At 32.4% G+C, this 12,470-nt stretch overlaps 1 protein-coding gene across 1 annotated transcript; it reads right to left on the reverse strand.

Moving 5' to 3' along the window:
* Positions 1 to 3,183: 3,183 nt before the first annotated feature.
* Positions 3,184 to 5,201, reverse strand: LOC120260633 (uncharacterized protein At2g34160-like). The gene is made up of 5 exons (XM_039268162.1): positions 5,001 to 5,201; positions 4,669 to 4,717; positions 3,811 to 3,873; positions 3,571 to 3,635; positions 3,184 to 3,490 (listed from the first exon to the last, which is right to left on the reverse strand). Exons 1-5 carry the CDS (start codon positions 5,115 to 5,117, stop codon positions 3,395 to 3,397), a joined length of 390 nt encoding a protein of 129 aa, XP_039124096.1. The 5' UTR covers positions 5,118 to 5,201; the 3' UTR covers positions 3,184 to 3,394.
* Positions 5,202 to 12,470: the final 7,269 nt, after the last annotated feature.

A 12,470-nucleotide genomic window follows, 5' to 3' on the forward strand; every position in this document is an offset into this window, starting at 1 on the left:
TTATACTAAGCGTAGGACCTAAGAGGAAGCATCAACCAACAAGATTTCATCAGGGAAAGACAAGCTCAAAGCACCAAATCAAGGAAAACTCAAAGTGGAAAGGAACAGGATACTCCGAAAGAAAGTGGGAGACGGATTTGCAGTGTTCACATGCCCAGAGTGATGCAATACCCATATATTACACCTTGGTGCATGCCCTATAACTGCACTAAGCCTCGTCCATTGCATTGATAGCAAGTCCCAATTGCACACATGATCCCAAAAGACCGGTCTTCTAGCCTGCGATAACACAAGAAGTACTTCTTGGCCACTCATATCATTTTTGGGTGCATTGACGATAGCTTCTTTCAACTGTCGAAATGCTGCAATGCTTTCTTCATCCCACTTGAAGATATTCTTCTTCAACAAATTTGTAAGCGGTATAGAGATAGCCTCATACCCTTTAATAAACCTCTTATAATAGCCCAATCCTCCACCATTTTAAAAGTTGGCCATGCTTGGATGAATTCTACCTTATGTTGATCCATCTCCACCCCTCCTTGTTGATTATGTGCCCAAGTAGTCTATCCGTCGAATTGCAAAAGATCACTTGCTCTTCTTCTCAAAGAACCGTTATTACCGCAGCACTGGCATAACTATATCCAAGTGCTCCAAGTGCTCTTCCCATGACCTGCTGTACATGAGAATATCATTTAAAAAAACTTACGCGAACCTCCTGAGATGTAGTCAAAACATGTCATTAATCAAGCTCTGGAAAGTTATCGGCGCATTGGTCAAGCCAAAGAGCATGACCATGAACTCGTAATGGCTGTCATGGGATATGAACGTTGTCTTGCCGATATCCTCATCCTTCATTCTGATCTACTGATACCCTTATTTTTAATCTAGTTTTGAGAAATAATCAGCCTCATGGAGTCACCTAATAGTTCTTCAATATGGGGAATGAGGAATTTATCCTTTATTGTTTTGTCATTCACAGAGACCGGTAATCTACAGATAACCGCCATACTTTATCTTTCTTCCTTACCAGCACTTCTAGAGATGAGAACGTGCTACTAATTGATCAAATGATCACTTTGCTCAACATATCTTTGATCAACCATGATATTTTTCTGGTATACGGTTTACCTATAAGGGCGTACATTGATTGGGTTCGTACCATCTTGTAGTGGGATGTGATGATCATGAGAACTGTGTGGGGGCAATTCTTGTCTCTCGTTGAATACTTCATCATATTTGGCAAGTGAAATCTCTAATTGATCTTTGACCCGAAATGCACTAAGTTCGTGATAGAGGATCGGTCTTTGCAAGTGGGTTATGGTGAGAGCTTTTTTGATTGTTGGGACTCAATCCTTAGCCTACCATTCTCAAATTGACTGTCAAATTGATGTTGTCAATCATTGCTTGGAACAGTATCTATACTGCATAAGTGGAGATAAGCTTCGAGAGTGGACGAGGTTGTTACCACTTGCAGAATGGTGGTACACTACAAGCTTTTATTCCTCCATTAAGGCCAACCCTATGAAGTGGTATATGGACAAGGTCCTTCCATGCACATAGCCTATAGCAGAGGGAGTTCCAAGTTCAACATGCTGGACAGAAGCTTGTTGGTACTGGTGTCTATCTTAAAGTCACTCAAGGAGAACTTGGCGTAAGCTTAAAACCGAATGAAACAACTAGCTGACAAAGGAAGAGTCGACAAAGAATTCCAAGTGGGTGATTTAGTTTTCATCATATATTACAACCCTACAAGCAAAGTACAGTGGTGTCACCAGCGAACCATAAGATGGCAGCCCGTTTCTTTGATCCGTTTAATGTTGAGGACGGATAGGTAAGGTGGCATACCGGATTAAGCTACCAACCAAAGCCAAGATCCATAACGTATTCCATGTATCACAACTAAAACAAATAAAATCCCAACTTTTATCTTCCACCCTTCCTATTGTGCTGCAAGCGGTTGAGGAGCCCAATAGATGCCCTGAGGCAATTCTCGAGCACTAGTTAACCAAGCAATTAAATAGGGCGGACTTCAGGGTACTAGTCAAATGGGCAAGAGTACCAAGGGAGGAAGCCACCTGGGAATATTTTGATGATATGCAGAAACGGTATCTGGATTTTTCCATGAATCCTTCAAGACAAGGATTAAGCTAAGGGGGAGGGAGTGATACAATTAAAAAGTGGAGATGACTGAATTGCTCAAATATGATGGCTTGAGGGAGGAGGGCTCTTAATGTCTTTTGAAGCAATGAGTTTGGAAGATCGTTTTGTTCTTTAGAAATTGAGAAGGGAGCCAATGGGTGATCGACAACAAGAAGAAAAGCCGTGTGGTGGCACCCGAATGGGAGATCTGGTCTTAAGAACAATCCCGATTTGAGAAAAGAACAAGCTTTTGTATCTGAAACCCTATCTTATCTCTGAGAATTTCTCTGTTACATGTTGGGTAGTCACCAGGATAGTGTATAGTGTATCCTCTGGCTCCCTCATTGCAATCCTTTCGGGAGAATCTTATCTTATCTAAGCACTATATTGTCGGAGACGTTGTTTGGTCTGTAGTTTTAGTGCAGGGTTGCAGGACTAGCTAGTGGACTTGCATCACATGGCTGCAGATGCACATCAAAGTTTTGCTCTCATCCACCATCATCATCTGTCATGGCACTAGGCCTCCTTCCATTCAATCTCCGGTTCGTAACTAGGGTTTTTGTGGATATATCCAGGATCATCCTGTATACTTTAGCTCCCGCGACTGTCCCAGCCCTCATCTGTCCAGTGGGCTGATACTTGATAAACATCAACCAGTCTATTTTAAGAAAAACTAGCATCACGTGAAACGTCACAAGCGAAAAACATATGAACACCCTAATTTAACAGGGCTACTCATGTAATTTCATTAGTTGATTACAAAGTAAATTTAACCTTTTTACCGCTTCAAATACAAAAACACTTATGTTAGTTAATATTTAATTATGCATATGGTCCAAATTTCTACTGGATCAGGTAGGTAATCATTAAACAAATAATCAACACAGCGTCAGGTTTGACGCTGAATTTTGCCAAAATCTACAATGAACCCAAAAAAATTAACTTAGATTTTTTTTTTTTTTGGTAATTAGCACAGATACAACAAGAAAGCTGATTACATAATAAAACCAGCTAGAATATAAGTTGCAGCAAAGAAAAATATATGATATAAAAAAATAATAATTAAAACACACATACATCTTGATTTCACAGGACTCGCACCAACTTGGGGATATAATCAGAACATGAGATTAAATGAACTCAATGAAAGTAACTGTATCAACTCACTACAAATGCAGGCTAGGCTGATTCAACACAAATAATCAGTCAATATCAGAGACAAGACATATCTAATGCTAAGTAAAAATCCCAACCATCAATTTTGCTCCCCACCATTGGCCCCTTCCCTCTCCTCTGCAGCAGCAGCCATTAATTCATCAAAATTCTCCGTCTTCCCCAGCAATATCTCAATCTGAATAAATGTAATCATGCCAGTGTTCAGTGCATTTAACTAGTGTATCAGTATAGGTGTGTGACGAACATAAACCATACCTTAGCTTTTTGGATAGGCCGACCCCTCGACTCATCCTTCATATCGACAGTTGAGGTCATTATCTCTGCAACAAACATTATAATAATCATCTAGAATCAGATGCCAATTGGATTTTGTTTGGTTATCATTTAAATACATGGATAATCCTTCAATTATTTAACAATGAAATGGATGTGTACACCAACAGTTGTTTACTTAAAAATTGAATTGTATGCGAGATTAAAAGCTATGGATCTTACTCTTCTCTACAGCAAGCCCATTGTTCTTCAAGATCTCAGCTATAGTCACAACAGTTGCAATAGCTGGATAAAACACAACAAAATAAGTACAAAAAAAATAAATATATTATACAATTAACAACGTATCTAAGAAGATACAAGATTAAAATAACAATTAAAATCACATGCCATGTTTTGTTAGGCACAATCCACCTAATTAAAATTAGCAAGTTCGTATGTGACAAAAGAGTAACCATTAGTACAAGAGAACAAGAAATAGTAAACATCAAGCCAATACAGGTCCAAGCCAAACAGCGCTTTCCACATCCAGGCTCTATATTTCATAAATGTCCCACTAGATAAGAAAACTTCTCTACAACAAAAAGTGATCAATACTGCATAACATGGATAATATAATCCAAGTAGACAGCTTGCATGGAATCAGGCTGAACTATAATGACAGGGAACCTGAACAAAAATATTATATATGAAAAAAAACAGTATGCTTGCAAGTCTACTGAACTAGATCCATATACAACCATCATGATCCTAAAGGTACATTGAACACAGATCTCCTAGACACACCAAACCTAATTCCAAAGCAATCAAAACACAAAGTATGAGGTGCACTAGATCCCCAACAGTTTGAGATTCTAAAATTGACCATACATTAGTAACATGCTAACAGTACAATTTCTAAACATCACAATTAGCATAAAGGTGATATTTTAACAGTAATTGGATTGCTGAACAATCATAGATTTACCACCAATAGTAAACTAACTGAAACTGAAACGTTTCATCAACAAATCACTATGAAAATCAATTAAATCAAGCCCTCATAAACAAAATTGATCGAGAAAGGAGAAGAAAGGGTACCCATCCCAAGCGCAGATAGTTCCACTTCGTCGTGCTGCTGCATATACCTCTGCACATGAAAACACAGCATCGCATCACCATCATCATCAAATTAAGCAATCAAACAAGATAAGACTATAAAATCTAAATCTAAAGACTATAACAAGAACAATTTAGAACACCAGAACAGCAACAAAAACCCTAATTTAAACAAAAAAAAAATTAAAACCAACATCACAAAAGCTTAAACTTTAGGATTTCATTTTGGCATTGCTTTCAAGCAAAAGATATAGAAATCGTGGAACAAGAACTGATGAACAAGCCCTAGATTGATAACTCGAAGATGAGAGTACCTTGGCGAGATTAACGTAGAAGAAGAGGGGCTTCTTGGTGTTGGAGACCTGGATCCTGTTTTTCTTGTGAGAATCACTCACGCTGAGATTGTTCACACCTTCGGTGATCTCCTCCATGAATTGGAAACCCTAACCCTAACCCTAATTCGAACGGTCGCCGCAGAGAACTCGATCTGTCAGTGAAAGACACCCCAACCCACATGTTATAAGCCGCAGTTAAGATATGGGGAGTTAATCTAAGCTCACTACGACCGTTCGATCACTGTACCATTGAATCTAACGATCTAAATTGAAAATGGATATTTTGGATTTGTTTCGAACTTTGATTGGATTGGGAATTTAGGGCTTTTAAGTGCTTTCAAAATTACAAAATTAGAGTACTTGATAACATTATCAGAATATTGTCTTGTCTCAGCAGCAGAAACACTTTTTTTTTATTTAGATATTATTATTAATTATATTTAATATTAAATAAAAATTTCTCAATTTTAGAAAAATCATCAATTTAAGTTTTTATTTCGCTTAAGTGAGTTATAAGATAGGACTAAAAAAGGAATTATGAGATAGAGATAAATAATAACAAGATCATAATGGAAAAAGTATATAAAAAAAAAAATCTTGCCCAGATTTGTCATCGTTATAAAGCCATTAACGATATTAACTTAAATGGGTAAAATCGTCATTTCATTTAAAAACTAACTTATATGACATAAAAATATATTTATATTTTTTAAAGTTGATTTATCTCTTCCCAAATTCTACTAATTAAAAAACTTAAATTCAAAAAAAATCATTTTTTATACCATACGGTGATTTTTGCATGAATAACAATTTTGTCCTTATAAAAAAGTGAAAATTGCCAAAAACACCCTCTAAGTTTGCAATATGTACAAATTGTCCCTCTAAATTTGATTATTCATAAAAAACCCCTACTTTCGAATATAATGAATTTGAAAACCCCCCAACATGTAATAGAGTTAGTTTTGAATTTTTTGGACAAAATTTTCCCTTGCATGGGAAGTTGTGGCAAATGAGACCCTTTGCTGCAATAATTTTTCCTCTTCAAGAGGAAGCAGTTTTTTTTCTTGGTTAATCCCCAGAGAACACCATTATTGGTACCGGGTTTTCTTTTTTTCTTTGTTCATCTCTTCGCTTTTTTTCCTTTTTTTAAAGTTGTCGCTGCTCGGACATCTTCTCGTATGATCGACCATCGCCTCGAAGGAGAACTCCCCGCCAACTCTTTCGACGATTTCATTAGTTTGCGCCCAAGGTATTGAGGCGAGGTGGACGTCGTTGAAGATATTGTGCAGTTTCCTTTTGTTTTGATATTCTGTGGATTTCTTTCTGGTTTGATTTGTAAAGTAATCTTTGCTAGATCGACGATTGTGTCCGCACTCGTGGTAGTGAAGTAAGTTTTTTAAATGGTTAGTGCCAACAAAATGTTGTCGACATGCAATGACAAAACTTAAAAATGATCTAAAGCGGAAGGAAGGCCTACTAAACTGTCATGATGGCCCTGAGGTGAAACGGATACGCTCGTACAATCCGAATACCTACTAAAATTATTTCTGTTTAAACAGAAACTGGATAAATTTAAACAGAGACATAACATTTTAAACAAAAACTTGATAAATTTAAACAGAAACATTTTTGTTTAAACAAAAAACTGTATAATTTTAAATGGAAACAGTACATGACAAGGATAGCTGAGAAAAAACATAAGTTTTAAGCGAAAACTGAGATAATTAATCAATAGTTAACTTGTACAACTATGTTTCTGTTTAAATATTATCGTTTCGTTTTAAATTTGCATTTATTCATGGAAACGATTTTCATAAATAACGAGCAAAATGTACAATAATATGCGATAGTTTGTGGCAAACATATGTAACGAATATAAGTTGTCCTCTATGCTTAGTTGGCGACAGTTTCTTTCCAAGATCTACGATTGTGTCCTCACTCGTGGTAGTAAAGTGAGTTTTTTAAATGGTTAGCGCCTACAAAACGTTGTCTGACATGCAATGACAAAACTTCAAATTGATCTAACGAGTAAGGAAGGCCTACTAAACTGTCATGATGGCTCTGAGGTGGAACGGATACGCTCGTACAATCCGAATACCTACTAAAATCATTTCTGTTTAAACAGAAACTTGATAAATTTAAACAGAGACATAACATTTTAAACAGAAACTTGATAAATTTAAATGGAAACATTTCTTTTTAAACAAAAAAACCAAAAAGAACGTAAAAATGTATGCAAAATGGTTAACATGATGTGATTGGGCAGTTGTTTTCTCACCATTTTTAAGGGCAAGGATGGAATTTCATAACATAGAATCAGTCCTAGTAACCTGCAGGGGGCAAATAGGAAGTAAAACAATAAAGGAAGGACTGTCTGAGGTATTCAAAACTCACAGGGGCTGTTTGAAAAGTTTTAAAATTGTTGAGGGGTAAACAGTAATTTTTCCTATAAAAAACAACATATATAACATCGTTGATTGTTTTTTACAACCGGTAAAATCACACATCATATAATTGAAAAAAAACACATTCTTTATTTTGTTTGTTTGTTTTTTTTTTCCAAGAAAACAGGAAAAAAAACATCAAGAAACAAACGAAACAATAATAATAGAAGGTAATCATCCGAGTTTAAACTCTCTTGGACAAAATAAAAGGGGTGAATGGTCGGGGAAAAAAGTTGAACTGTTAATGTCCAACGTGAGATAATAATGCATCTATTTATAACTTTACAAAAATAAATGGGGAATTGAATTTACATAAAGGAAAACGTGTGTGCCTGGGCTAACATTGCAGGCTTTATGAAAGTTTTTTTAAAAAATTTTCTCTTCAATTTTAATAATGCATGAATTGTGGAGTAGAAGAATAACTGAAACTAAACTCATGTATTTTTAGTGTTTATAAATGTGAATCAAGTATTAAAAAAAATATACACTTAATTTTTCAAGCTTAGATGTTCAGATATCATATATATATATATATATATATATATATATATATACATATACGGCTGAAGTCTACATCCAATTCAATATAATTGGAAGCAACCACTATATCAAGGTTCTATTGATTACAATATATATACCTACATACAGTGACGATGAAGGGGGTGCTTAACTCAACGAACTAAAAACAAATTTTGAAAGTTCTCTCTAAAAAAAATTGATATATATATATATATATATATAAATTGGTCAAATGACATGTCATTATTATTTAATCCATCTAATTTAACAAAATAAAATAAGGGCTATAGACATACAATTATAATTTTTTTTAATCGGCAAAATTAAAAGTCAAACAAATAAACAATATATTTTTATAAATAATTTAAAAAAATATATTTTTTTATATGATATATCATAGTTTATAAAAGTTGGGGTCAAATAATAAATTTTAACAAAAATTTCCCAAAAATATAATTTTTATATTGTATAAATTAATTTGTAAAAAAATGCTAAATAATAGATTTAAAAATTTAAATTTTTTTATTAAAAAATATTAATTGGTTAAATAATAAAATATTTATAAATATTTTATTGTCAAAATATTATTTTTTTAGACAATAGTATTAAATTGGAAAAGATTGACATTTTTAAAACTATAAGAGAGAGTATTAAATTGGAAAATATTGACATTTTTAAAAAACTATAAGAGAGAGAGAGAGAGTATTAAATTGGAAAATATTGACATTTTTAAAAAACTATAGAGAGAGAGAGAGAGAGAGAGAGTATTAAATTGGAAAATATTGACATTTTTTAGAAACTATTAGAGAGAGAGAGAGAGAGAGAGAGAGAGAGAGAGAGAGAGAGAGATGGCGCTTGCCCATATGTGTGTGTGTATATATATACATATAGATACCATTAATTGGGTCAAAGGGGGTGCTCAAGCAGTTATAATTTTTTTAAAATCAACAAAGTAAAAAAGTTAAAAAAAATAAATAATATATTTTTATAAATAATTTTTTTAAAAAAAAATTATATGATATAGCATAGTTTATAAAAGTCAGGGGTCAAACAATAAATTTTAATAAAATTTTTCTAAACTTATAATTTTTATACTGTACTCCCTCCATTCTTTTTTATCTATCATAAACTCATGTTCCTTTTTATCTGTCATTTTTTAACATCAAAAAGCATTTATTATTTTTTTCCAAAGTTACCCTAACAATCTATTCAATTCTCTTCTTGAAATTTAATATGAGAAATAAATGTGAAGATATAAATTAGAAAGTAATTTTAGAAAAATAACTAATTTTTTATTAAATTATGTAAAATAACCAACTTTCTTGGTATGTGAGATTCGGTTATTCACGACAGATAAAAAGGAATATAGGGAGTATATATTTTTTTTTTTTTTGACAAATTGGAGACAAGCACCTTTTTATTTTTATTGCATTGTGCTTGAGAGAGGTAAAAAAAACCAATAAACTATACTTTAGTTTCTTGTATAAATTAATTTGTAAAATACAAAGATATTAAATAATAGATTTAAAAAAATAATTTTTTTTATTACATAAACTATTTTGTAAAATATTAATGGGTCAAATAATAAAATATTTGTAAATATTTTTTTTTGTCAAAATAACTCCTTCCGCCCCTGCCTATAGATTAATAATACGAAATACATGTTCTCTAAATCCTAAGCCCTTACGTTAATAATATTTTTTTAAAAAATCAAAGAAGACATCACAATACAAAACATAAATCATATTATTTTTACTATAGCACAGCAAAAACATATTTGTCATTTTATTTTAACAGTGACAATGAAATAAGCAATTATTCGGGAAAACATAGATGCGATTAAATTCAAATATAAACAGAGTACACACAAAAATTATTTAAAATACAGAGACATCTCCGTAGGATTGTTTATTTTAAAGCATGCATAGACCAATCTACCGAAAAGTACCAACACTATTTCGAATACCACACAAATGCATCAAAGAAGACTAGCGTGAATGCAATTTTGCATAGCACATATATATTGGACGGGACCAGCTGGTCTCATATGCTGGTATACTCAAATCAAACTCCTTCTCATTTTTAATTTTTTAGTCCCACATTGTGTTTTTAAGAAAGTTGTTAGAGATCTCTTGACTATAAATATATGTCCAACCATGAACTCAAATCACACACTTGCTTATTTTCTTCTCTCACATTCTCTTTCCCCCAGGTGTGTTTTTTGCGTATCTAGAAAACCCAAATATTCATGTTCTTATTCTGAAGTTCTTTGCTTGAATCTTGCGGGTGTGTTTGAGATATCTTACCGCCGAACGTGCTAAACTACGAGAGTTCTTCCTTCCTGGATTAGCGTATCCTGCGCTTGGAGTGAGGTCGGAAAATCCTGCACGAGAGAACCCAATTAAGCGTTAGGGCAATGCTTATGCACGCCTACCCAGGCTGGAAATTTCTAACTATTATCTGTTAGTTTGAGTTCTATTTTGAATTCAACTTCGTGATGATATTGATTAAAATTAAATTCAAACTAAATAAAGTGGTCCATAACTTATCTGGTGGAATCCTAATTTAACTCTAATTGGCACTTTGAATTGTGATCTAACTCAAACCTTTGAATTGAGTTAATCCTTTGATGGAAAGGATTATATATAGACAGCACCAGGGGTCCCTAATCTATCGTTCTTGAAAATACCTAGCTCCATCAGTGGGAGAGGACGGGATAGATTGGAAGAGTCTCTGGTTAGTTCAAGCGTGGACTCAAGGCTCTCGCCGTCTTCAACAAATTGCTATGGCTGGAGGTAAGTGATCCTGCTTCCGCATATAATATACGACATAGATGTCGTAATTAAGTCTGATAAAACCTAACATTATCTATACATACTATTAAAATAGATGTATAATCTACTCCGAGAGCGTTTTAAGGAATAATTTAAATTTTTTATGATATTTAAATTTTTATGTACATTACTTATAATGTTTAATAATTGAAAAACATTAATTATACCTAATTATTTATGTAATAAATGTTCATAAGACTTTTGAAATCCAAGGTATAAAATTAGTTTCTATAATATGAGTTATTTAATTTTATATATATATATATATATATATATGATATTATATCAAAATTTTTTACAAAACTGTAAAAACTCCGATGCAAAGCCTATAAAAATGCCTAGTTTAAATTATTACTGTAGTTTATGCTTGATTGCATCTTATATTTCTACAGTCTTCGTTTGTAGTAACTTTGCAAAAACCATCAATTAACAAGTTCATTATCTTCCAACATAAACTCTATCAATCAAACCAACCATAAACATCACCAGTCAAATCATTTAATAGAATCTAACCATCAAATGAAAATTTTAAATTATAACAAGTATGCAAATCAGTCGATCTTATCCCTTAACACACTAGTGCAGGAAACTAATATTAAAGACATACAACAGTAATATCTTAATTGAGCAATAGAAATCTGAAAATAAAAAACACAAAAAAATTTTTTTTTTGAAAACCCAAAAATAAAAAGACTTAATCATAAAACTAATGTAAATATATAAAAATAAATACAAGCGCCCATTATTCAAAAGAAAACAATCCCCTTGACTATGGTCCTTGAATGTATCTTCTCGAGTTCCAAAACACACTGAATTGACCCTTAATTGAGTCTCTCTCATTTATTCTGCTTTTGCTCTAAACAAGAAGGCCAAGAAAATAGTAGAACAGTTGAAAGGAAAAGAGCTATCGTTAGTAGGGATGGCAACGGGTAGGGTATGGATAGGGTATGCCAAAACCCTTACCCGTACCCGTAACCCCTACCCCATATCCATACCCTTCAGGGTAAAAAAAATTATACCCTTACTCTTACCCGCAGGGTACGGGTATACCCGCAGGGTACCCGCTTACCCGTTGTTACCCATTGTTCAAATTATCGAATTAAATTTAAATAATAATAAAAATAAATTAATTATACATTATATTACAATCTTTAAACACATGTCCATAAATTCAAAATTACAAGTTGATATATATTTGTTTATCTTAAATTATATAATCACATAAAAATGACATTTATTTAGAACTCAATGGTAACTCTACCTTTTGTTTTGTTCATGTTTAACTATCTTGGTTTTTATTTTAAATTTTTTCATATATCTACTATTTATATTTTATATAGCTTCAAATTTTATAAATATCTAGTAAGATTTTGAATATAAAAAATATTATAAGTAATTCTCATAAGTTATATCCAATTGATTTTTTATTAGTATCTTATTTTTCAGGATGTTTTTATAATTTATAGAATAAATTATTATAACATTATTTTTTTATATTTGTTTATTTTTAAATTTAATTATGATTTTTTTAATATATATCTAAAAATTCAATTTTTGATAATATTATCAAATATAAATATAGAAATTAAATAAAAATTTAAAAATAATATATTAAGAGAAAATTTGAAGTATTATTTTCAAATTAATCATCA

Source organism: Dioscorea cayenensis, chromosome 5 (genome assembly GCF_009730915.1).
Source record: "Dioscorea cayenensis subsp. rotundata cultivar TDr96_F1 chromosome 5, TDr96_F1_v2_PseudoChromosome.rev07_lg8_w22 25.fasta, whole genome shotgun sequence".
Taxonomy (NCBI): Eukaryota; Viridiplantae; Streptophyta; class Magnoliopsida; order Dioscoreales; family Dioscoreaceae; genus Dioscorea; species Dioscorea cayenensis.